The sequence below is a fragment of the Ochlerotatus camptorhynchus genome, unplaced genomic scaffold (genome assembly GCF_037179485.1).
Source record: "Ochlerotatus camptorhynchus isolate MF236.1 unplaced genomic scaffold, CSIRO-AGI_Acam_v1.1 ptg000022l, whole genome shotgun sequence".
Classification (NCBI taxonomy): domain Eukaryota; kingdom Metazoa; phylum Arthropoda; class Insecta; order Diptera; family Culicidae; genus Ochlerotatus; species Ochlerotatus camptorhynchus.
The window spans coordinates 1-27,934 of NW_027040514.1; the positions used below are offsets into that span (position 1 = coordinate 1).

General features: G+C 44.6%; 1 protein-coding gene across 3 annotated transcripts; it reads right to left on the reverse strand.

Moving 5' to 3' along the window:
- Positions 1–10,477: 10,477 nt before the first annotated feature.
- LOC135705476 (moesin/ezrin/radixin homolog 2-like) lies at positions 10,478–27,500 on the reverse strand. Of its 3 annotated transcripts, none has more exons than XM_065227239.1 (7): positions 26,825–27,500; positions 26,366–26,704; positions 26,079–26,306; positions 25,561–26,010; positions 12,354–12,793; positions 12,150–12,280; positions 10,478–10,617 (listed from the first exon to the last, which is right to left on the reverse strand). In XM_065227239.1, exons 1-7 carry the CDS (start codon positions 26,912–26,914, stop codon positions 10,598–10,600), a joined length of 1,698 nt encoding a protein of 565 aa, XP_065083311.1. In that variant the 5' UTR covers positions 26,915–27,500; the 3' UTR covers positions 10,478–10,597. The 3 variants fall into 3 exon arrangements, with proteins under 3 accessions (XP_065083311.1, XP_065083298.1, XP_065083303.1); XM_065227226.1 differs by having other exon boundaries at positions 12,074–12,280; XM_065227231.1 differs by lacking the exon at positions 10,478–10,617 and having other exon boundaries at positions 12,070–12,280.
- Between the last annotated feature and the right edge of the window lie 434 nt (positions 27,501–27,934).

Genomic DNA, 27,934 nt, shown 5'->3' on the forward strand with positions numbered 1-27,934 from the left:
GTTTGAAAGTCAGTAAAATGTTTACCGACAACTGTAAAAACAACTTGGTGTGTAGCTCATCACTCAATACGCTCAATACCGAAGTTCGGTAAAATTTACAAAATAATCGGTAAAAATAGAAAGCTCGTCATCTGCCAAAAATTACAGTTCTTTCGATAGTTTTTACTGAAAAACCGTGAAATATAGGGAATTGTTCCGTTCAAATCATGCACAATATAAATTGTTGTTTATATCTTTTATTAAATGCAATTCGTCAATCTGTTTATCCAACGAGTCAGCGGCCGCCAGCCATTTTATTTGAGTGCTAAAAAATGAAAACATTTAGATAATATAAATGGCACTTAATGAAAAGATCCCTTACTTCCACATCGGGCCGCTAGCACATCTAATCTCATCGAACACGTCTTCCATTTCAATGGTTAACAAGTTTTTTTTTCTGATAATATGCGCACGATTTTCTTAAAATTTATTTACACTTGAATTTTACACCGCTTAACATGTGAAATTGACGAAGATTTGACAGGTGTGATTTTAACTGAAGCGTTCAGTAATAATTATTGAACTCCTGTATTGTTTACATTTTTCGTCAGTATTTATAAATTGTTCACTGGAAATCGGTAAAACTTTTACTGAACAGTTTAGATTAAATGACATTTCATGGCTTACAAACTACATCGGTAAAATAGATGCCAATTTTTAGTAATATTTTCATGGGAATTACCGAAAACTTGTATTTATTTGACAGACAGAAGAAAATTAAAGCAATTTTACAGATCACTCAGTAGAAATTAAATTTTACAGATCAAAACCGTAAAAAAAATTACCGAACATCAAAACTAGAATTTGGTGTGTACAAACAACGTTTGAACTGCATCAGCAGTAAATATCCGGACATCAGCGAAGAAGACGACGACGACGACGGCGAACGACCCTTGAACCAACATCGGCAGGTATGGTGATGCTAGGTCAGCATTTTGAATAGTTAGCTCAGGGTAGATTTAAGTATCATGTCAGGTGGGTAGCAAACAACCAGCTGACAATGTAGTTGTTGTCCCCACAAGTACTGACCAGAGAGAACTAAAATTCTGACTGTACTTATATCATATTCATCCGGAAGTTTTCAATGAAGCGGTTTCTGCCATGGTGAAAGCCAATTTGGAAACAGATGACAACCCTGTTGTCGTAAAACTTGTACCCATGGGAAAGGACATCAGCACGCTGTCACGGTATCCTTCAAAGTTGGCATCGACAAAGGATTGAAGACTAAAGGGCCACCCACATTAGATCCGTTTGCGTTGCGTTGACGTAAATTTGACAGTGCGTGGGCCTTAAGGCACTGGATCCTGCAACCTGGCCTGAGGGCATCATGTTCCGTGAGTTCGAAAATTTTAGTGCGCAAAAATCTCAACACCCAACGAAGTTTGCAAAACTGGATCCAAATGCGCAAATACCCAAAACGGACACCCCAACAATGGACCAGACATAGTGAAGTTAAAAACATTTTGAGACGCACCCATGCTAGCACCATGGAAGCCACCAATTCTCCCACCACAGTCGAGCCATTCTTGCCAGCGTTCTACAGTCCCGGCCCTGTGTGTGAATTGAAAAGGTGGTCTTCCAGTCTGTTACGTCAGGCAAGTATGATCTGTTTCTCGACCAGTACCACTCCTGATTCGATCATTGGTTCCAGCGCATTATCAGTCATCAATCATTCGTCACCTACCTTTCGCCTAAGAACTCTGGGACGCATTGAAGTTGGCACTACGGAAGGCCCTTCTCCCGCCACAGTCGAGTCATTCCAGTCATCGTCCCGCAGTCGTTCCGGACCTGTGTGTGGGCTTGGAGAAGGGGTCTTCCAACCTCCAATTCAAGGCAAGTATGATCGTGTCATGATCTGTCCCGCTCCTGATTCGTCCATTGGTTCTAGCGCTGTACCAACCTTCAACCATCCATCGCCCGTCTGTCACCTGACCACTCTGGAACGCCTTGAAGTTGGCACTACGGAAACCCCTTCTTGCTCTCAAAAGACGACCAATTTCCCCAGCTTGGAGTACTCCTCAGCTTAGTGTGCTGAAGCGTGAGCGTAACGCAGTCCAGAGAAAACTACGTCGTCACAGAACAGCTGACACGAAGCGTGACTTCAAGCGTGCCAGTATCACTTACATTAAACTTAACAGTGCCTTGTACAAATCACACGTCCTCAGAGTCCAGTGGAATTTGCGGCGTAACCCCCTCGGTAACCCCCGATATTTTTGAAGCTTTGGAAAGATTCGAGTATACCGTCCAGCATGCTACTCGATGGGAAAGAGTCCACTTCTCTTAGCGAAGCGTGTGAGATGTTTGCTAAACGCTTTGCATCTGTCTTCGATAAAAATATGACAAGTGACGTTAAAGCTGAATCTGCTGCCACTAGGCGTATCACTAGTGACTTAGTGGAACTGAGCACATTCGAAGTAACTCGGGATATGGTACTTTCAGCAGCAAAGAGACTGAAAACCTCACTTTCTCCTGGTCCAGATGGAACTCCGGCAGTGGTGTTCTGCTGTTGCTCAGCTGCCTTAGCAGAACCTTTAGCAGCCATATTTAATGCATCCTTTGAGCACGGAAAATTCCCAACATTGTGGAAGCAGTCGTATATGTTTCCTGTTTTCAAAGCTGGCAATAAAAGGGATATTAAGAACCATCGAGGTTTGACCAGTCTTTAGGAAGCGTCCAAACTGTTTGAGATCATCATGAGCGAATTTGCCCTGAATCGTTAAAGAACTACATTTCAACTGACCAGTATGGATTTATTCCCGGTAGATCGGTAGCTACTAACCTTTTGGATTTCACCAGTACATGAATCACCGCGATGGAGGATAAGGCACAAGTCGACGTCATATATACTGATCTGAAAGTCGCATTCGACAAAATCGACCAGAAGGTTTTCTTATGGAAGCTTTCCCGACTAGGAGCGTCTGAGTAACTGTCAGATGAATTACAAAAAATAAATATATAAACAAAGTATCGATGAATAAAGAATTCATCCATTGTTCAGCAGCGTAATCGAGCAGGTGTTTTCTAAAAACCCGTATCCGATTAACCGATAGCTAACTCATATTCATAATTCCCCGACGATTTTGAAATTTCGACGGAAAACAAATCAAGGAAAAACAAATCAGTCCTGCCATCAGCAGCCTTCGTTCATCATAGTCGTTCCGGACCTGCTGTCGGATGGGGGTCTTCCAACCCACTGACTATGGCGAGTATCCAATGAGACTTGATGATGGTCAGTTATTGCCTGATGTATCTGTGATTTTCAGGGAGAGCAGTCGTTCGATTCCTTACCGCAAGCAGGACGTCATGATCTTCTACCAAAACGCCGGTGGAATGAATTCTGATGTTGAAGAGTACCGCCTAGCTGTATCGGATCGTTGCTACGATATTATTGTCCTGTGCGAAACGTGGCTCGATTATCGAACGCTTTCCAGTCAAGTCTTCGGTCCTGACTACGAGGTCTTTCGTTGCGATCGGAATCCTAACAACAGCCGTAAATCTACTGGTGGAGGTGTCCTTGTAGCTGTCCGTAGCGGGAGGCAAAGGCCATCGAGAACGATTCATGGAACAATGTGGAGCAGGTTTGGACAGCCATCAATCTGGGTGATCGCACACTATTTCTATGCGCTCTGTACATTCCACCTGATCGAGTCCGCGACAATGAACTCATCGATACTCACTGTCGGTCAGTTTTCACAGTTGTCGAAAGTTCCACTCCAGTTGATGAGATATTCATTTTTGGTGACTTCAATCTGCCAGGCGTTTCGTTGAGTCCATGTCATAGCGGATTCCTGTATCCAGATCCTGATAGCTCTACATTTCACGCAGGAGCTATTAGCCTTCTCGACAACTACAGCGCAGCGACGCTTTCTCAAATTAACCATGTAGTTAACGAAAATGGTCGTAGTTTGGACCTCTGCTTCGTGAGCACACAGGACAGGGCTCCATCAATTTCCTCAGCTCCTTGTGCACTAACTAAGCTAGTTCCACATCACCCTCCTCTAATTGTCACTGTTGAGGACAAACTCGTGCGTGATTTCGGCGACTATACTGCTACGGTTTCTTATGACTTCCGTAAAGCTGACCACCGTAGCATCATAGATGTATTGTCTAGCATGGTATGGGAGAACATCCTTGATCCAGATGACGTTGAGGCTGCAGCGCAAACCTTTTCACATGTCTTGGCATATGTCATTGACAGACACGTCCCGAAAAGAACTCACCACAAAGTGTCTCACCCTCCCTGGCAGACGAGAGAGCTACGTAGGTTGAAGTCAATCAGGAGAGCAGCATTGAGAAGATTTACGAAGTATCGCACGCTTCCTATGAAACTACATTATGTGAGGCTGAATCAAATGTACCAGCGAGTCAGTCGTGAATGCTTTTCAAGTTTCCAACGAGGCATCCAGCACAAACTTAAGCTACACCCGAAATCCTATTGGAACTACGTGAACGAGCAACACAGGGAATTCGGCCTCCCATCGTCTATGGAATTCAACGGAGAAGTTGCTGCCACCGTTCAGGATATATGCCGCCTTTTTCCGACAAGTTTGCCAGTGTATTCACTAATGAGATACTAACTGACGACCATATTAACCTGATCAAACGTTGGGTGCAATTGATGTTAATGCTGACGACTCTTTTCAAGTCATCCTTCAATCCTGGACCTGATGGAGTTCCATCTGCATTTTTGAAGAGACATATTGCTAGCTTGTCAATTGCGCTTCATCGCCTGTTCCGAATGTCTCTCTCCAGTGGCATATTTCCATCTTACTGGAAATTTGCGCACATGTTTCCCGTCCACAAAAAAGGAAGGAAACAAGCTGTGGATAACTATCGAGGAATTACATCGTTAAGTGCCGTTTCGAAGCTATTCGAGCTAGTGATTATGGAACCGTTGCAAGCAGTATTTGAGTGCTGATCAACATGGGTTTACCATGGTTTACTGTCGGCCGCTCTACAACCACCAATCTGCTGTGTCTCACTTCGTATATTACTGAAAGCATGTCGGATCGGGTTCAAACGGACGTTATTTATTCAGACCTATCCGCAGCATTCGACAAGTTGAACCATGCTATTGCGATTGCTGAACTCGGCAGGCTCGGTGTATGCGGTAATGTTCTGAGTTGGTTTTGATCATATCTTACCGGTTGCCATAGGAGATTGCAGATCAGCTAGCTTCTTCGCCACATCAGGTATACCTCAGGGAAGCCACATGGGACCGTTAATTTTTATACTGTACTTCAACGACGTGCATCTGGTCATCGAAGCTCCTCGGTTATCATATGCAGATGACCTCAACATCTTCATAAGAATCTGCTCCATTGCTGAATATCACTTTCTTCAACGTCAGCTGAATGTATTCGCTAGTTGGAGCAGTTTAAACAAAATGGTAGTGAACCCAGTCAAATGCTAGCGCATGGGAGACAAGCGGTTGTCGCGTGTGAAGATTTCTCCGTCGTCGAATGCGTTGACGAACGTAGTTTTCGTCGTGAAGTGAGTCTATCGATGAACCTGCTGTCCGTGCCGGCACTGATCCAGAAGCAAGGAACGGTGATTTTCGGTGCGACTGGTTGTCGCATTCTTCAAGGGAACGCCGAAGGAAGGAAGGTATGTACCAAATCAAGCAACCGGCGGACACTGTGATGGTGGCAGGCGGTCACCACAACAAGGATTTTGAGCACGTTTGGCATCGGAGGTTCGGTCACCGTGACCCGAAAGCGATCGACCGTTTACTGCAGGCTGACCTGGTGGACGGTCTGACGATTCACGACTGCGTCAAGTTCATCGAGAACGGTGCGGACACCAATTCAACGGATGAGTTGGACGCAGGTAACGGTGAAGACGTGGAATTCGATCTCTTTCCACAACGAAACCCGGATGTACCCGAAGACCAACCAGAAGCGGATGAAGATTACGATTCGGCGGTCGAAGAGGAGATTCAATCGGAGAATGACTTTCTCGGTTTCAGCGATGAAGATCCTCTACTCGGAGAAGAATTCAACACGGAAGCAAACGCACCAAGGCGATCGACACGTGCGACGAAAGGCATTCCGCCTCAGCGTTTCGATAATGTTACCAGCGTAACGCAGCATGCAAGCGAAGAACCCCAAAGCTACTCCGAAGCGATCGAAAGCGCCGAAGCGGTCGCGTGGCAAACCACGATGCAGGAGGAGATTGAATCACTTCAAGACAATGACACTTGGGAGCTCGCTCCACTACTCCCGGGTCGCAAGGCGTTCAAAAAGAAGGAGGATGAACACGGACGAGTGGTGCGACACAAAGCGAGATTAGTCGCTCAAGGATTCGCACAGAAATTCGGCCAGGACTATGACGAGGTTTTCGCCTCCGTCGTTCGTCAGACTACCCTTCGAACTGTCCTCGTACTGGCCAGCAAGCAGAGCAGAGCACCTCGACCTAAAGAGCGCCTATCTGTGCGCGGGCCTGAATGAAGCAACCGCCTTCAACACAACGGTATGTCATCTCAAGCGCAGCATTTACGGGCTCAAGCAGTCCGCTCGAGCATGGAAAAAGAAAATCGACGCAATGTTCAAGTTAATGATTTTCCACCAGGCGGACGCCGATGCATCCAGAACTGCAACGGGAAACAGACGTACATCCTGATATACGTCGACGATATGGTCGTCGTCTGCAACTCCGAGGAAGAATTCGCGCAGATTCGCCGACAGCTGCAGAAACACTTCAAGCTTTCCTGCCTAGGCGAACTCAAGCACTTCCTGGAAATTCACGTGAAGATGAATGGCGCAAAAGCAGGAGCATGAATTGCCTACAAACACGTCATACCGCAGTTTGGTGAGCAGTTTGCTCTACGTCGCGGTCAACACTCGGCCAGACATATGCGTGGCCGTTTCACTGCTGGGAAGGAAGGTAACCAATCCTACCAACCGCGATTGGACCGAAGCCAAGAGAGTCCTCCGGTACCTGAGGGCTACGCACGACCACCGTTTGTACCTGGGTCCCAGATCCGACGAAGTGGAATGCTTTGTGAATGCCAACTGGGCCGGCGACGAAGGCGACAAGAAGTCTCATTCCGGTTTCCTGCTGAAGTTCGGTGGCGGTCTTGTCGATTGGGGAACACGAAAGCAATCGTGTGTCGCCTTGTCCTCAACGGAGGCCGAATTCGTCGCACTGGCGGACGAATGTCAGCAGCTCATTTGGTTCCGGAAACTTCTCAAGGACTTGAAGCAGTCTTAAACAAATCCCATAGTCGGCTGGGAAGACAACCAATCCTGTATGAAGATCGTAGAATCCGAGCGTTCCAAGCACATTGACACGAAGTACGCCTACACCAAGGACCTGCACCAGCAAGGTATCATCGAACTCCGCTACAAGCCAACCGAGCGCATGGAGGCGGACTTAATGACAAAGCACCTAGAGCGAATTAAACTAGAGAGGCACAGAACTGCCATCGGCGTTAAGGATCCAACCGAAACGTCGAACTAGCATCGTTGAGGAGTGTCGGTTTACACAACCGTGTAAAACCGATGTCAATTCGAAAAGTATGTTTTCACCCAGTGCATAATCCCCAAACATTCATGTTGTAGCCGTCACTGGTCGATCTCGGTTAAGTATGCGGCTTAAGCGCCACTCCGATAAAGGAGACCGCATGCCATGTTCAGTTTTGCCCGGATGAGACTGCCTCAGGGCGAGTCCAAGAGTAATCTTCCTAAAAAGAAGAGATCGAGCCAGCTTCACTACCACCGAAATTGACCGGGTAGAAACCCTTATTGCAAAAACAGCATAATTTCTCACACCTCTAAATATTTTCCCAAAGCTCACGGTAAGAGAGCACACAAACCTAAAACGACGTTACACGTCAAGTTTTCCTCATCGGTAGTTCCACTTATTTCCGCCAGAGGCGCAGTTGCAGCAAAAGAGGTACGCAACATTAAGTCAAACTCCGACCACGCGGAAGACAACAACAGAATTACACGGACCCGAAACAACGTGAAAACACTTTCTTCCTCTCATTCTAATTTTTAATAGGACAACATTACATCGAAATCAAATCAAACATTTATTTCACAACGGAAAACGGTAAGCTGAGATTTTATTATAACTAGAGCGTGCTTTCACGAAATTTCCATTGCTAATATTTTTCTACTCCTCTTTATTCTCTTTCTCCACCTAGTCCTATTCTTGTGTGCATAACTACCTTCTATCTGTGCTGTACTCTTGTGTTTCTTCCCGACGAATCCCACGACGATACAGCAAGCGGGAAACGGCAAAGCTTGGCACCCGGGTGTCTAACATTGATAGGTTGGGTGGGTATCCATATACGATGATACGTACGCGCGTTTGTCTTGCCGACACCCCAACATTACAATTATTGGACTAATCCAAATCTTAGCAATTCATGCTCTTCGACCTTATGGTCGGCAAAAAAAGGGTCCTCCGTGGCGCCCTCACCGGACGCCACACTCAACTACGCACCCTGCTTTTGATTGCTGCGCTGCAGTTACTGGCGCGGCGACGATGCTACTTCAATCGATGCGTGTTCGACCGTTGGTGTTGAACGGCCAACGATTTCCACGTGGGTGTACGAACGTGATCTCAACAGCAGTGGCAGTTGTTGACCACAAGACCCCGCTCAGCGATGTAGATGCGGCTCGCATTATTCGCCCCGGGGACGCAGATGATGGCGTTGGAAGTGACACGTAGTCTAGCCTAAGACGCACACTACGTTTAGATTTATAATTATAGCTAAACAATCAACGAAGAGAATTTAAGTATAAAAGTACAACCACGTTCCTTTAACTCACTTTACAAAACGAAACTATCACGCGAACAAAATGAAACACTTCCACTGCAATCTGCGGTTCGGACGAAAGTGAAGCGAAACCGTGACCCTCAGATTAGGGAAGGTGACCTCGGCCGAACTTAACGGAAGTTCGATTTTCCCGCGAACTTCTTCGAACTAGATCGGCAATGCGAGAGATTATTCCGATCGCTGCCCTAATAAACAAATACCATAAACGGGATAGGGATACAGTTCCCTGATGGGTAAACTATCCCACAAATGGTTTGGATGATACCCCGAACACGTCGTTAAGCTCTGTTTTATGGTTATTTTTATTAGGGTGGTACTTCGTTCAAAGTCGGGTGTAGCCACACTCTCTCTTTTCCCAACTTTCCCGAAGATTTCACTGGACTCGGCCTTGGGAGAAATTGTACAATGTCGAGTGGCTTTACTCACGAGGCATTCTATTTTTTATAGTAAATCGACCATTCAGTGCCAACATTTCAAAGGGGCGTAATTGCTTTTGTAAACAATGACTTTACCCGTAAATTTCTCGCGAATGAAATCTTACCTCTCCAAAATAACAATGCTAGCTGGTAAAGGAAACATTCCTCTACCTGCTGGTGTCATTATTTTTCATGAGTGAGCTTTTATTCGCGAGAAATCGACGGCTAAAGCCATTGTTTACAAATACAATTACGCCCCTTTGAAATGTTGGCACTGCATTGTCGTTTTGCTACTGGCATAGTTTTTGGCGTATGGATTAGATCTATCTCATTCTTATTTTATTTATACTAATTTACTATTTACAACATGGAGTGACTGTTACAATGTATCGTTTACACAACACCCATACACTCACACACTTTGCTATGTATCACAGAGAAGTAGAAATATACGTTATTCAGTAGTTGTCATTCAGCGGAGATAGTTTCTCACTTAATTTGGTCCGTTATAACCATTGCCCTGCAACAATTTGTAGGATAGCTAAAAACTTCACTGATATCTACTGTCTAAAATCTCTCTATTGTTCGCTTGTTCGATCGACGCTTGAGTATTGTTCAGCGGTTTGGAACCCAAACTACAACAACGGTGCCGAGAGAATTGAATCTGTTCAACGTCGCTTTCTTCGTTTTGCGTTGCGTAAATTGCCTTGGAATGATCCGTTTCGAATACCCAGTTACCGGCAGGAGTAACTGACTATAAGATATATGTTTTTTAATGTCATGACCATGCTTGAATGTATTTTTTTTTTACTTTAGTTGATAAGGTTAATATCATTGGGGCTTCATCCAGCCTGTTGATGTAAAAAAACAATAAAACAATATACCCTATCAAAAGTAAAAATGTGCGCTCTGCCCTAGAACGGTACTTTCTTTCCTATCAATTTCCAGAAAAGGTCGATCGGCTACGTTTAAAAAAAGTGGTTTATTCACAGCTAAAATAAAAATAATTCCAAAAGCGTATCGAAACTGTCCGTTTATATCATACCTAGTGAGTAAAAATTTGACGCCATCCTTGGCAACCCAGTATGGGCGCTTGACCAGCTGGTAGTCGTATAATCAGTATTGACCGCGTTCCATAAGAAACGACAGCTTAATACGCAGGCACTTGTCTTCCCGATCGACCCGTCGTCGAATCGATCAATCTCTTTCAACTAGTTTTTTTTGTTTTGTTACATCCCTAGCTAAAGATAGGTAGCAGCAGGTTGGCAATTGTGAGAGTATGCGAGATTGAATGGATTTGTTTTCTTCCTTGGGAATCATCCTCCGGGGCGTGATGATTCCGGGAAACGCTACGCTATCGATTCCTCCGGGTCTCTGTTTGGGAAATTTCAAGAAAACGGAAAAATTTAAAGCTTGATTGATTTGCAGTGAATGCTGGCTGCACACAAGTAGGTCGAAGCGACATAGTTCCGCAGCTGCTGCTTAGAAATGAAGGGCGTGAAGCAAACGAAATGGTGACAGAAACAGAAAACCCAACCACACGAAACAAAACAGTGGCAGTATGGAAGGAGAGGGGAAAACACTAAAAAATAAAGAAACAATTAGTTAGAAAACAATACAATAGATACCAGAGAGGAGGGCGAACAAATACAAGCAAGCACACAAATACAAACAGAACCATTTACCTTCGACCAAAATGGGTGAGACTGCGCGATAAGATGATGACAGATGATGATAGAACGAAAACGGATGGTGAAACTGATCAACAACATGTTCAAACTAAGAAATGTACTGACTGAGAAAGTAGTTATTTATTGAATGACTTTCCGTTGGTTGGCTTAATGTAGTTGTCGGTTGCGGTGTATAAAACAACGGTTTTACCTCTGATCTTTCTCTGAATTGAATGTATTTAGACCGGATTAACAATAATATGGATGGATTGCTACTAGATTATAGGTAATAGAGAAGGAATTCTTCCTGTTTCTGTTTGTATAGGTATTGCTACGCACCAATGTCTAATGAATGTGAGAGTACTACGATGATGAATTTGATGTTTAAATAACAACAAAGTCTAGGATGCAATCTGACGAAAATATGATTAAATACATCTAATTGTCACTAGTGTTCACTAAAATGTAAAAAAAGTAACGTAATAGCATAAATAAAATACATTTCTAAGTTGTCTACTTATGATCGAGGCTACTACATAGAGATGTTTCTGCCTGATGACATTAACCTAACAGTATACACAGTGTTGCTGAATCACTACGAACCTAACGTATTTACGTGAAAGAGAATAACATATTTTGGCAACGAGGAGAATAGTACGGTCATGAAACTTTACACGCTTTGTAAGTCGACAGTTCAAAATGACACCATTTGTTACGTTTTGATTCCTTAATCTGCTGGAGGCAGGAACGCAGTCTAACGGCCCTGATTGCTCCCTTCCACTTCGTTCTAGACCATTTTTTTTCGTTTCGTTTCGATGGTCACTATACAAAATATTCCGATACCTTCTATGTCCCATAGAAAACAAGTACCGCAATCAAAGGAAATCTACCTACATAAACAATACAATACAAACACTTCTATAGGCATACAGAAATCAGAATACAAAAAAAAAAAGAACTCAACAATCCAGAAAAAAGTAAACTCGATGCAGCAAAACAAAACGTGTTTCTACAGCCACAACGCACGAGACGAGAGAGACGACGGCCAGAAGCCCATCTTCCACAATCAGTAATAGAAAAGTCAAGAACTCTTTAAAGCAGGCGTATTATAAAATGTAGGTAGGTATGTGTGTATGTAGATGTACACTCTAGTCACTTACAATTCCTCAAAAAACGCTACTCGTGCTTTCGTCGAGCCCGATTTGAGCTTCTTCAGGGTGGAATACTTGTTCTCACCTAGACGTATCTGCTGGGCGTTGATCTTGTCGAGGGGCGACTGCTTCTCGCCGATCTTGAGCTGTTCGATCTCCGAGCGGAGCTCCTTCAGCTGGTTCTGCACCTGTTTCGATTTCGTCAGGTACTCCACCCTGTCGGAAAATATCGAATTTCCCCTTGGAATTAACCCCGGAACAAAGTTGAAAGTGTTTCGCTGCCACCTACCTTTCCTTCTCGATTTCCAGCGACAGCTGATCCATGTCCCCGTCCGCCAGCAGGTCGTACGTATTGCTCTCCAGGGCCGGCGTTTCCGGCGACGAGGACGGCGTTATAAAAATCGACTCCGTCGATGTCCGGCTCAGAAAGTTGAGCAGCTTTTCCTTGGCTTCCTTCTCGGCGACCCGGGCGTGGATTAGCTCGTTCTTGAGCTTCTCCGTTTCCATGACCCGCTTGCGCGATTCTTCGATCATCTGGGCCGTCAGCAGTTCGGCTTCCTGCGTTTTCCGCTCCAGGTAGACCTTTTCCTCTTCGGTTTTGCGGGCCGTCATCCGCATCCGGCTGATTTCCTGCTCGACCTCCAGGGCTTTGTGGGAGAGCAGCAGGGCTTCCTCTTCGGCTAGGCGGTTCTTCTCGGCGAGCAGTTCGGCCGCTTCCTCGCTTCGGCGCTGGAAATGTGTGGAATTTGAAATAACGGATGCTTAACAGTTCAATTTGATTCCGTGAATTAATAGCTTTGGGGTATGTGTATGGTGTGTGGGCTACAAAATGGTTAGTTGACAACCTGGAAGGAGCGGGATACCTAGCTCTGGTCCTCACAAGTTCCTACCTCACGCCTCCCCGAGTCATATGATAACAAAGTACTACTAGCTGAAACAAGGACACAGCTGGGTGGCGTAGCCTGGGTAATGTTGATAGTCCGGCGATAGCAAAGTGAAGAGGTGCGACGCGAATACTGGCGAGGTAACCAAAGTGCGGTGATAGAGGAAATGCTTCACCAAACCCGAGCTTCTGTTCCCCCGGTTAGGAGCGGCTGTTCAGCGTCCTAGTGCCAGTGTGGGACTCTAAACAGAGCTGTGCACGATGGTCCCCCGGCGAGACAGGGGGTTGGGCAGGCCCAACAAGTTGCCCTGGAAAAAAGTTGCAAATACCGAAGAAAGAAATACGGATCGGAACAATCGGCACAGACCTACGCGACGAAATAAGGACTACGATTGGAAACTCGGAACATGGAACTGCAAATCGCACGGCTTCCCGGGCTGCGATTAGTTAATCTATGACGAACTTCGAAGTCGTAGCACTGCAGGAACTTTGCTGGACGGGACAAAAGGTATGGAAAAGCGGGCATCGAGCGGTAACTTTCTACCAGAGCTGTGGCACCACCAACGAGCTGGGTAAGATGCGCCGACGCGTGATTGGTTGGCAGCCATCAACGCGAGGATGAAGGGTCGTTTCTTCAACTACAACATCATCAACGTACGCTGTCCACACGAAGGGCGACCCGACGAAAGACGCGTTCTATGCGCAGCTGGAGCAGGTGTACGACGGCTGTTCGCAACGGGACGTCATCGGCGACATGAACGCTCAAGTAGGACGGGAGGCAATGTACAGACCGGCAATCGGGTCAAACAGCCTGCATGTCGTGAACATTGCAGCCTCCCGTGGTATGGTAGTCCGGAGTACCTTTTCCCCCCGCAAGGATATCCAGAAAACCACCTGGAGATCACCTGACCAACGAACGCACAGAAAACCAAATCGATCACGTTCTAATCGACGGGTCTCCGACATTACTAGATAGAGCTGGAATTAGGGCGTAACAGCTTTTGTAAACAATGACTTCTCTCGATGATTTCTAGGAATTTAACGCTCTCCCACGCAAATCAACATAACCATCAGATAGGGGAAGCTTTCTCCTATCCAATGGTGATGTTGATTTGCCTGAGCGAGCCTTGACTTTCTAGAAATCATCGAGAGAAGTCATTGTTTACAAAAGCTGTTACGCCCTAATTCCAGCTCTATCTAGATTATCAACGTCCGCACGTACCGCAGTGCGAACATAGATTCGGACCACTACTTTGTTGCAGTATGCATGCGCTCAAAGCTCTAGACGGTGCGCAACACCCGTCGAAGTCGAACGCCGCTACCCAAGCGTTACGGGACGCCGAATTTGCCCAGGATTACGCGAAGCAGCTGGAAGCTGCACTACCCACGGAAGAGCAGCTTGGCGCAGCTACTCTTGAAGATAACTGAGGGTAGTACTGCTGCAGTGGCACTAGGTACTGCCATAGAGGTAACTCTAAGACCACTGGGTCCCGAAGAAAATCATTATTATTTTTGGCTCACTCAGTACCAGAACAACGGTCCCAAGCAGTCCCAAGCTATTTCACTCACCCCTGCATGTTCTGCATGAATCCACACACCCCTGATGTTATCTGTCAAACTTTCATAGCGAATCAAAACAAACATAGTGTAGTAATAGAATTTCAACTACAATAGGGTACGTTAATCGTTTGCTTGGGACCAATAGGCTACTAAAGTGGTGAGCCAATTTAAAATCGTTAGTTTCGTATTGATTGTTGGTACTGCGATCCAGGACCGAAGAAATGACTGGTTTGACGGCGAATGCAAACTGTTGGTAGAGGACAAGAATGCAGCGCGGGCAAAACTGATGCAACACCGCAAGAGATTGAATGGGGAGCGATATAGACAAGCGCGGAACAGACAAATCTCGGTTTTTCGAAGGAAGAAGCGCCATCAGGAAAACCGAGATTGCGAGGCGATGGAAAATCTATAACGCGTAAACGACTCACGGAAATTCTCGCGCAAAGGCAAGCCGATATGTGCAAGGACTTGGACGGTAACCTTCTTACGAACGAATTGGATTGGATTGAGAGGTGGAAGCAGTACTATCAACAATCATTACGAAACTATCGATTTTAAATTGGCTCACTACTTGACTAGCCTATTGGTCCCAAGCAAACGATTAACGTACCCCATTCCAGTCGAAATTCTAGTACTACACAATGTTTGTTTTGATTCGCTATGAAAATTTGACAGATAAAATGAGGGGTTAGTGGATTTTCCTATGTTTCGAGGAGTGAATAGATTAGCTTGGGACGGAAGAGAGTACCAGAGCTGAGCCAAAAAGTTGAGCACGGTTCTTCGGGACCTTCTGGTCTTAGAGTTACCTCTATGGTACTATGACTTCGATTCTGGGCTCATTCGACTTGTCATGACCTGACGACGCAGGCATCAAAATACATATAAAGGGTGTCCACGATGAAATTGCCACACTATGAAATTGCTCTAACTTTTTAACCGTTGGGTAGAATTTAATGAAAATTTGGGTGGATTTAGTTCATAGTGCATTATTTACATCCTGCAAGTTTTAAAGTCCTGTGATCAAAACTCACGGAAATGGAGTCGAAAGAACAGCTCGTGCGTGATAAAATCTTGCGCATTCATCACGAGAACAAGGATCTCTCGCATCGTTCCATCGCTAATACGTTGGGAATCGCGAATTCCACGGTGTCGCGAGTGATTAAGCGGTTCGAGGAACGGTTGACCACCGATCGGAAGGCCAGAAGTGAAGGAAAAAGTATTCCGTTCAACACCAAAAATCACAACCGCGTAGTTGGGGCCTTCAACCGAGATCCGAACGCCTCCGTTAGGGATGTGGCTAAGAAGCTGCACCTAAGCCGAAGTTTTGTCCAGAAGGCCAAAACTAAGGCTGGGCTTCGAACGTTCAAGGTACAAAAGGCCCCTAATCGCGACGAGAAGCAGAACAAGTCCGCCAAAACCCGTGCCAGGAAGTTGTACCTCAACATGCTGACAAAAGTTGAATGCTGCATCATGGACGACGAAACATATGTGAAGGCCGACTTCAAACAGATCCCCGGCAACCTGTTTTTCACGGCCAAGGATAAGTTCAGCGTTCCGGAGCATGTCCGCACTCAGAAGATGTCCAAATTTGCGAAGAAATTCGTGGTTTGGCAAGCCATCTGCACGTGCGGGAAGCGGAGTGCACCTTTCGTGACCCAGGACACGATGAACGGACAGGTGTACATAAAAGAGTGCCTCCAGAAGCGGCTGCTTCCTCTCCTGAAGGCCCACAACGTCCCAACAATCTTTTGGCCGGATTTGGCCTCATGCCACTACTCCAAGGACGTGCTGAAGTGGTATGCGGACAATAAGGTCAATTTCGTGCCGAAAATGTTCAACCCTCCCAACACTCCGGAGCTCCGCCCCATCGAGAAGTACTGGGCGATTATGAAGCAGCACCTTCTTAAACGACCTAAGGTAGTGAAGACAGTCGAGGAACTGAAGAAAGTATGGGTTTACATGCAAAAAACGGTTGATTCACAGGTTGTGCAGAATCTTATGGCCGGGGTTAAGGCCAAGGTGCGGGCATTTGCGTATGGACTGTAAATAAAATACGAGTAAAATGGTAAAATGAAGTTTAATAGTTATTTCTCAATCCCTGAAAATTTGATGGCAATCGGATGAAAACTCGAATTTTGCGAATCAATTTTGTGTGTGGCAATTTCATCGTGGATACCCTTTAGTATCCGGATAGTTACATATTGTGGATTATATGTAGTAAAAATATATTATTTTATATTAAACGAAATCTAAATTAACGAGGCCATTTTGGAGTCCAAGATGGCAGCCATCGAGGTCAGGGAAAGTCTCAAATACCTTACAATAGGGTATTTTCGGAACGGGGATGCCGCGTAAATGCTGAAAATCGATATCCAACGCCATTTTGAATTTCAAGATAGTGCCCATTGGTTTTATTAAGTGTCAAATACCCTAAGATATGGTTATTTTCAGAACGGGAACAACGCGTAGATGCCAAAAATCCAATATGGCGGCCATCAGGATTCAGAAAGTGTCAACTATCCTACAATATGGGTATTTTCGGAACGTGGATGCCGACAATCGATATTCGACGCCATTTTGGAATCCAAGATGATGGTCATCACGTTTCATAAAACGTGTCAAATACCCTAAGATATGGGTATTTTCGGAACGGAGACAACGCGTGGCTGCCGAAAATCGATATCCGGCGATATGGCGGCCATAGGGTTTCAGAAAAAGTGTCAAATACCCTACAATATGTTTATTTTCGGAACAGAGACAACGCGTAGATGCCAAAAATCGATATCAGATACCACTTTGGAATCCAATATGGCGGCCATCAGGGTTCAGAAAGTGTCAAATACCCTACAATATGGGTATTTTCGGAATGGTGACAACGTGTGAACGCCGAAAATCGATATCCGGTGCCATTTTGGAATCCAATATGGCGGCCATCGGGCCATAAAAAGTGTCAAATACCCTAAGATCTGGGTATTTTCGGAACGAGGACGACGCGTAGATGCTGAAAATCGATATTCGATGCCATTTGTAGGCTATTGACACTTCTTATGAAATCGGTAGCCACCATCTTGAATTTCAAGATGGCGTCGGACATCGATTTCTTTCTTCTAGATGCCAGCCAGCCCGATTCCAAAAAACCCTCATTGATAGGTATTTGACGGTATTTCACAGATTTTCTGAACCAAAGCCGCCATCTTGAATTTAAAGACGGCGTGACATCAATTTTCGGCTCTACGTCTCATCCCCATTCTGAAAATAACCATATTTTAGGATACTTTGACTATATGTTTTTAGTATTACTTCTACGTGAAGTCAACGATTTACATAGTTGAAGATGCTAATTTCAAATAACAGACTGTAGTGGTAATTTTTATACGATAGATGGAGTAGATGAAAGCATAGAGTTGATAGTTCCGTTAGAGTACGAGCATACCATCAATTACTGTCAATGGTCGAAAGGTACAGTAGCAGCACCTACCCCACCCGTGTCCCCTCGAGATCGTCAAGTCGACGATGACAGGAGCACATATCGTGGTAGGGGTAAACAATAGTTGCAATTTCCAAACCTACGACTGGATGCCTTCCTTCAAATAACAACTGAAGTGCGGTAAAAATCGGTAGAACTGTTTCAAACACACAGTTGGTACTTGAGCGGGTCGGTTTTCATCTCTTTTTGCCAGTGGTGGCGGGGGGGGGGGGGGGAGTTTGGTAAAGAGAGATGAAAAAACCGATTTGTACCTTCCTTAAAAGTTGTTCTAGCTCGCTATTCTAATATCTATATGCAATCTTCACACTGCCGTACTCTAACGGAACTATCAACTCTATGCTTTCATCTACTCCATCTATCGTATAAAAATTACCACTACAGTTTGTTATTTGAAATTAGCATCTTCAACTACATATTTTAGGATATTTGACACTTTTCCGCAAATCGGAAGCCGCTGTCTTGGATTATAAAATGGCGTCGGATATTGATTTCCAATGTCCAGACGTGACTCCGATTCCAAAAATATCCATATTGATGGGACGGCATCAGCATTTCCCATTTTTTGAAATAGGAAGCCGTCATATAGGATTTCAAAATGGCGTCAGATATTCATTTCGGGCCTCTAGACGCCATCCCGATTCCAAAAATACCTATATTTATGGGTATTTGACAGTATTTCCCACTTGATCTGAAATCGGAAGCCGCCATCATGGATTTCGAAATGGCGTCGGATGTCGATTTTCATCCTCTAGACACCATCCCGATTCCAAAAATACCTTTATTGATAAGTATTTGACAGCATTTCCCACTTTTTCTTAAACTGTAAGCCGCCATCTTGGATTTCAAAATGGCGTCGCATATCGAGGGGACTCTATCTAAGATGCAGGAAATTTTTGCTTTGCTGTCGTGAGATGCACTCGCGCTTAATAGATAGAAACACGATTGATTGTGATTTTGAAGATTTCCTGCAAAAAGGTGGAGAACGAAGCGAGTAGATGGGTTTAGATGCAAGAGATGGAAAAAGATTTTTCGTAGGATGAGATTTTTCGACTATTTAAAATCGAGATTTAGATGTGTCGCACCCCTCGTCGCATATCAATTTTCGATCTCTAGACGTCAACCCGTTAAAAAAAAATACCCATATTGATGAGTAAACAAACCACCTGACAGGGATAAATTTGACATCCACGTGCACAGATCTATGCGCATACGCTTAAATGAACCGAGTGAACAAGCAACAAAAGTCATAAAAACTGCACGAATTTGGATCGAACAGCTTCGCTTCAATGCAAAAGTAAGTTCATTTGACAATGAAAGAAGAAATGAACACGAGTCAAGCCAAAACAAACAGCATAAAAACTGATCGAAAGTGGTTCTGTTGATGTTGACGGGGATCTGCTCGAAGAGAAGACAGAATGACTTTCAATTGAAAGTGATGGTTGACTTTGTGAGGCAGCCGGCGCCGGTGGTGTAGTGTTAAGCGTGACTACTTTCTAACACCCCAATGGGTCTGGGTTCAATCCCAGCCGAGGTCGGTGGGATTTTTCTGAGGCATAAAAATCTCTGGTCACGTCTTCCTTCGGAAGGGAAGTAAAGCCGTTGGTCCCGGCCCATGTGTGTTGTGAATGGGTGCGATATCCTACGCAGGTGTGGAAGCTGCCTTCCTGCACATTCGATTGCCGTCAATGGATGGCAATAGATGTCCGTCGGTGATTGGCACTAGATTGCGGAACAGAGACCGACGTTAAATAAAGGAAAAAAAAGAAGAAGAAGTTGAGCACTGGATAAATGCCAAGGAGGAGGAGATATTACCGGAGGAGTGGATGGAAGGTGTCGTATGCCCAATCTACAAAAAGGGCGACAAGTTGGATTGCTGCAACTACCGTGCGATCACACTGCTGAGTGCCGCCTACAAGGTACTCTCCCAAATTCTATGCCACTGCCTGTCATCATTTGCAAGAGAATTCGTGGGGCAATCCAAGGCGAGATTCATCATTGGTTCATCAAATCTGCATACGACACAATCGATCGAGAGCAGCTATGGCAAATTGTGCACGAGTACGGATTTCCGGATAAACTGACGCGATTGGTCAACACGACGCTGGATCGAGTGATGTGTGTTGTTCGAGTATCGGGGACATTCTCGAGTGCCTTTCGTGTCTACTATTTAACATTGCATGGACTTTCGTGTCTACAATTTATTTATTTATGTATTTATTATTTCTTCATCAACAGGCTTCTTGGCCCCAATGATGGATAAATTGTTGCCAATGAACTAAATTAATATACATTAAAACTACACATATGTTTCAAATTATCTAAAAACATTAAGAAATCTAGCACGTAGCAAGTCACGCGGAACGTTTAAATCAAATTGACTGGCAACCCGGTTGAAAACTCTCTGTATTCCCGTAGTTGGCGTCTGCAGTGAAACTTTTCCAAGCTTTCACCACCTACATTTCGAAGTGAGAACTACTAGAAGGAGGATAGTTTCCAAATTTTCCAAGTAAAACAGACGCTTTTTGGGGCAAATCAGTCCATAAAGAAAAACTAAGAATTTCCCGTGGAAACTTTTGCTTGAATCGTGTAAGAAAACGTGTTTGAAAAGTATTTGTTATTATTTCGGTATGGATCGGAGATGTTTTCATGACAAATTATGCATAACAAGTTTGCACCCACAGGGAGAGGTTACCTCCTGCGCAGCTGCATTTTTCAGAAAATGGTAAATATGTGCGATTTTCACTAAGATGAAAGTGGAAATTAAGTGAATTTACTTAGGAAAGGTTGTATCATGCTGGTGGTAATAGAGAATTGGTTGTATAGGACGCCAATATTCAATAAGTGTTCATTTTGGCCTTCTTTAAGCAAACATATGGATACTCCCAATTTTCGACGGAAAACGCACCGGAGCTTGATTTACTCAACACGCACCATACTATAAAATGGTGCTAGATGGTCTTCAAAGTGATAACAAGATGAGAAATCATCTTTATTTTGAGTAATTGAGCAATTTACTTCTGTTTACCATCATATTTACGATGCAGCATTGATGAAGCCGTGAAATGAAATGAATATATCTTATGAAAGTTCAACTGGAAAAGTCAAAGATGCACATCAGTCTGATCGTAAAAACGTTGTCTTCTTCAATTCGAATGTTATATTGGAAGAAGGATTTCACGCAGGCTTGATAAAAATTATGATTTATTGCTTATTTTCACGAATTTTATATGCAGTCTGTCAACATTATCATCATCATGCAGTGGCGACATCTGCGTTGAGCTTTTGCGGCAATCTTCCAATGGCACTGTTCATTCCGTAATTGGTGCGGTGAGGTTGAGGTCGTAGCATCGCATTGTTCCGTAGAGATCTTGGTCGCACATACAAGTTGATTCGTTGCAGGATTTCAGGACAATCAACTCGACCCAGCAAGACATCAGAAACCAGCATAGTCTTAGCAACGTCTCTTCGTGTACTAAGTGTATCCAGACGAATTAGCTGACATCGGTGCTCGTAGTTTTGGAGACGAAATGGATCCCGCCATGGTAGTCGACGAAGTGCGAATCGAACAAACCACCGTTGCACTGATTCTATTCTCTCGATTCCATTTTGGTAGTGAGGGCTCCAAACAGTCGAACAGTACTCCAATTTCGACCGAACTAATGCACAGTAGAGCGCCTTTAGACAGTAAATGTCCGTGAACTCTTTTGTTAACCGGAAGATTAAGCCTGGTGATTTTGAAGCTTTATTCACTACGAACGACACGTGCTCCTTGATTTCGTTCACTCTTACCAGTGGTGCTCCAGAAAATGAATAATCATGAAGTTTTGGATCTTTCAGTCGAGAAAACGTAATAACTGAGCATTTTGCAGGATTTACGGTCATACGATTCATCTGGCACCAAGGAGCGAATGCATCAAGTTGTTGTAGAAACTGAGCGTCAACCTCAGAACGAAGCTTGAAGTCATCAGCAAACGAAAGCCTTGGCCCATCCAGCTGTCCAGCACTGCATTGACATCGTTGAAGTATAAAAGGAAGATGAGTGATCCAAGATGACTTCCCTGCGGAATCTCTGACTGATTGGAAATGAAGCTGAAGTGGATTCGCCGATGACTACTTGCGAGCGACGACCGTTCAAGTAGGACTGGAACCAATCCAAACGAGTTCCATGAATTCCAAGCTTTTCAAGCTTCGCTACAGCAATTTGATAGTTGACCTTATCGAATGCTGTGGATAAGTCCAAATATAGTACATCCGTTTGTGCTCGTTCAAGCATACTGTCGGTTACGTAAGAAGTGAGACATAAAAGGTTTGACGCGGTCGAACGACCGGGTATGAAACCATGCTGGTCTGGGCTTAAAAATTGCTAGCAATGAAAGAATAGTTGGTCCATCACAACAAGCTCAAAGAGTTTGGAAACATGTATGCACGTTTCCAGCAGGACGGAAACACTCCGGATGAAAGCGACAAGCTGAAGATCACTTAAAGTGGCTCGAGCAAGCTGTCAATGCAGTTCTTCAAAAACACCGACGGAATTCCATTGGGACCTAAGCACGTTGACACTTTTAGTTTACGTGCAGCTGCCATAATCGCATCATTGTTGACAGTGACTTCAGGCATAGCTAGCCCTGACGGCTGTGTGTTACTGAATGCTGATGATATCTGTCTATCGGCAGGTCACACTCGTTACGTTGCTGTTTGACATAATCCCAAAAAGATTGTGGATGGGATTTGAGTCGTCGTTGTAAGCCCGTCTGATATCGAATATAACATCTCTTGCTAACGCATTTATAGCTTATGTTCAGCTTCACGTAGTGGTCACGCAGCGATACACTCTTGTTTTTCGAAAATCTTCTTAGGCGGGTCTCTTTTGTCTTTTCAGCCTTCGGAGTTCGGGAGTGAGCCATGGGGTACGACCAACGGCATCCAAGTTCGATCCAAAGGCGGAGAAAGGCGTGTTCATTTGATATTGCGAAGATACCAAGGGCTATCGTGTATACGATGGAGCGAAACGATTTCATAATCAGTCGAGATGTAATCGTGATCAGCGAAAGCATTCCAAAGTCGAACGATCACAAGTAGATACGTGCTTGTACTGGATCCTGGATGGTGACATTATGCTATTTGTGACGATATACGTAGATGATCTGCTGATATTTACAAACAACCTGGCGTTGAAGAAGAAACTGAAGAAATTTTTGATGAAGAAGTTCCAAATGAAAGACTTGGGTGAAGCTTCACACTGCCTGGGAATTCGAACTGTCAGAGATCGAGTGCAAGGACATCTTTCGTTGGACCAACAATCTTATATTCAAGAGATAATCCAGCGCTTTGGGATGACAGACGCTACTCCTGTAGCAACACCAGCAGATCCAAGTCTGAGACTAGATAAATCGATGTCTCCTAAAACGGCTGAGGAGGCAGCACAGATGTCAAGAGTACCCTTCAAGGAAGCAGTTGGCTGTTTGTCATATGTAGCGCAAACTAGTCGAGCAGATATTGCGTACGCTGTGAATGCTGTGAGTCAATTCTCAGCCAACTCTGGTAGACAACATTGGGAAGCAACCAAGCGTATAATACGATACCTAAAGGGAACAGCGCAGAAAAGGTTGCTGTACACTAAGGACGATACTGGAGGCCTTCAAGGGTATAGCGATGCCGATTGGGGAGGAGATCCTGATGACAGAAGATCGACAACAGGTTACTTGTTCACCATGCAAGGGGCTGCCATATCCTGGAATGTGAAAAAGCAACCAACCGTAGCCCTTTCATCATGCGAGGCGGAATTTATGGCACTTTCGCGGGCCATTCAAGAGGCGATGTGGTGGAAGAATCTGCGTTCGGAGCTAACAGAAGTTGAAGCAATGCCAATCTACTGCGATAATCAGTCGGCAATCAGCATCGCGAACAATGGTTCGTATAATCCAAGAACGATGACCCTTTTGAAGCAAGCCAAGTTAAGCCAGTTCTTAGGCATCACGGATTAGGGAGGAGTGAAAACCAAGTAACTCGCGATTGTGTTACGTTAGCAAGTATTTAGAGAATAAACGTTCATTCCACTTTGTTCCTTCAAACCTGAAGCACCGTTTTTCCTTTTAACTCTACAAGACTCAGGCTTCTTATGCTGATGAAGGACGTAGGAGAGATCCTTGCTAAACCCATCACGGTACAGGAGGACAATCAAAGCTGTATTGCGATACTGCGGTCTGAAGGAGGAAATAGTCGAACGAGCTGGTATGTACCGGTGTCATGGACGTCGTTTATTGCCCAACGGAGCAGATGGTTGCCGACGTACTCACGAAGCCGTTAGCAAGAGTCAAACTAGAGCAGTTGCGGAAGAAGATTATCCTTCAGTGCGTCGAGCTTGAGGAGGAGTGAAGGAGAAAGCTGAAGCAACTCGACTGAAGGGTCCAATAACAGTACTCTAGATAATAAGTTGATTTCAATAAACTCAGTTTGCATTAGTCACTCGACAAGTACAGTTGTCTATCTTTTTCCCTTCAAGATTTCGAACGGAAGGTGTGGCTTACCATCCACGGTGGAGTGCAGATGGATGACGGAACTTGGAGGAGGCGAATGAACCACGAATTTCACCAGCTGCTGGGAGAACCATCCATCTTCTACACTGCAAAAATTGGGAGACTACGGTGGGCTGGGCACGTCGTAAGAATTCCGCACGACGACTCAGTTAAAATGACTCTCGAAAGCGATCTAACAGGAACAATAAGAATAGGCGCGCAACTGGCAAGGTGGATCGACCAACTAGAACGCAACCTGCGGACCCTTCGCAGACTACGAGGCTGGTGACGTGTAGCCATGGATCGAATAGAGTGGAGATGACTTCTTCGGATAGCAGAGGACATCAAGACTGGTAAGGTAAGTAAGTGCCTCGCTAAATTTGAATGTGGTGTGACAAAAGTGAAAGTATTCATTTATTCCGGCCTTATGAGAAGAACTCTAAGAATAGATTCAAAATAGTTCTGGGTCAAATTCCAAAGAAAATCTGAAGATAAATCTTAGAGGGTTAGTTCCAAGGTAATTCCAAGAAGAATACCAATTAAATCGAATTTTCCCGGTATAATTGCGAAGGAACTCTGAGAAGAGACTCACGCGAATTCCAAGGATAGTTTCGTGAAGCATTTGTATAAATTCTCTTTACTTCAAATTTCTATCAAAACTCATATGAAATTATCCTCCGAATTACCTTTGAGTTCTACTCCGACTACTTGAAAAAAAAACATCAGAATTTCATTGGAATTCTGTTTGGAATCACTGTAGAATACTCTTATGAATTTCCTTTGGATTACTGCATAGAATTTCTTTAGAAAATTTCTACCAAAATACTTGGAATTATCTGCAGAATTCTCCATAGAACTCAATTTAAATTACCCTCTCAATTCTCTTAACATTGAGCCAGTAATCATGTCGAAAATAAAGCATCTACAAAATCACTTTTCCGAAGGACCTTCCCAAACGACATTTCTCAACACGTCAATGATAGACGCTAGCTTTCTTACTCAAATGCGAGCAACAAAACGGAATCCACAATCACCAAATTTCCAAACTTACCAACGCCTCATTGGCGGAAGCCATCTCCTCCTGCAGCTGCATCAGTCTTTTCTCCATGTTGGCCCTCTCCTGTTCGGCTTCCTCGCGCAGCTGCTTCTCCCGCGCCAGCTTGTTCCGCTCGATGTGCCTCCGGTGTTTCTCCTCCTTTGCCTGTGCTTTCATCTGCTGGATCTCCATCGTGTCCGGTTTGCGTCGCTTCATGTACAGCTCGTGGTTCCCCACGCATAGATCCAGCAGTTCCTTGTTGTTGCGAGCCTTCTCCGAGTAGAAGGTCGTCGCAACGTTGCCCTTTTCTTCGTTCGTTTTGACGAAGAATTTCTTCCCGTCGAAACTGATGTTTCGGATTTCGTTCCACGGGAAGGTGGTCATCGGAGTCAGTTTGTTCTCCTTGCTGTAGATGTTGAGACCGAGCGCAGTAACGCCCACGTATACCTCTGTGTTTTTCTTATTCTAAAAGAAGAAGTTCCAATGTTAAAATTACACGAAGGTTTAAAATTCAACGAGCAGCCATCCCTTACCGTAATGGGAAAGTAGTTAACGCCAAACATGTCCAAATCCTGTGCTATCTTGAGATACTCCATCTCCGCTTCGTCGCGGGACATCCCGCGATGATCGGCGTACCACGTTTTGATTCGCTCTTCCCACATCTGCGGAGTCATCTGGTACTGATCGATCACCCGTTGCGGTAATAAATTTTCACTAATCAACATGCCCGGCTTACAGACAGCCTCATCGAAATCGCCGTACTGAAAACCGGTAGAGCAAATTATTAATTGGCCAATCAAACGAGTCAATAATCGCATACCTTAGCTTGCACCGCGTAGGAAGCCAGTAGGACGGAAGCCTCCGGTGGACAGTAAACTACCATCGAGAGTATCGCCTCCTTGATCTGCAGGAAAAACATGTGCTGGGTGACCTCTTGGACCAGCTCTTCGGCGACGTTTTCCGGGAAGAATTTGGCCATGAACATGAACACGCAACCTTCCGTGGTGAGATTGATGTGCTGATCCAGGACTTTCTTGTCCATTTTGAGCCAGCTTTTGTAACCCTTCTTGTCGACGTAGCGCAGCCCAAAGTACCACGTCTCACGGAGACCGATTGTGCGGCAAATTAGATCGAACAGGAAGCCACCGGTGGCACGGTGCTAGAATACGCAAAATAATGCACAGTTAAAAATATCAAGCTGGCAACAATAATTAGCGAGCGATTAAAAATAGAATCCACCCACTACATCAAACAAAATGCTCAGCACAGAACCACTCACCTCGAGATGGAACTCCAGCTCCGAGTCGTACGTGCACACCTTCACCGGGAACTCCTTGTTGGATTTTTTGCGCCGGAAGGGGGCCATCATTCTCCCGGACGGGGGCGCCCCGAATATGCTTTCGGAATCCAATTTAACACTCTTTTGTCCGGGTGGTTCTCCCTTGCAGGAGCTGGCAATCGGGTTCCGGTAACCCTCCCCTAAAACAAACCGTTCCTCCGCCTGTTCTACTTTGGAATTCCCTAATGAATTGATGTTTTTTCTTCCGTTCACTCTTCCCGCAGATCGAAAATTATTGTACAATCACTTTCAGTTTTTCCAACTCTTTTTACGTAAACACAAACACCACACACAATCAACGCACATCAGACACGGACCCGTTTGGTTTGATGGTGCCTTTCTTCTTCTTGTCTGCCGTCGTTGTCGTCGCCGTCGGATTGAGTAAGACGAACAAAAAATAAAAATTCTAGGATTTCTTCATCGCGAAAATGGGTGCAACAGACTTCTGCCGCTCACGACCGGGAAAACATTAAAATCGACACTGCTTAATGCTATTTTTGCTCACTAGCACTTTTGGAAGCATTTGATACACATTTAGATGAAAAATGGTACGATTAATCATCAAATGGGGATAATTAAAAAATTGTAAATAACTTTTCAGTCTTCAAAACTTTTTGAAAGGCACTTTTTTTACTTTTTTTTTCTCGACTGACAGGTCGAAAACGCTTCGTTTGTCGGAGTTGAATGCTCGTATAGCCGTGGGAATAAGCAACGGAGGAACATTCTGAAGGGCAGTTATAATAAAGGCTCTGTGCAGGAATGCCAGATTTTTTTTTAAATCAACGGTGGGAGCTCGATACAAAAGTGTATCTGTAAATTTCCGGAAATGTCTGCATGCACCGAGGCATGCACTCAAAAAATATTCAAATCTCCTGCGACTCCTTTGCTGTTGTTTGTGTGCAGATTAATCCTTGAAAGGAGCATTGGCCCTCTCACTGGAGGAGGAAGACGAAATGGGCGACTAACCTGGTGCCTAATATATATATAGATTTCTGCATTTCGTTCGAAACGAAATTCTCATACAAGATTTTTTTTTGTATAGGAATTTCG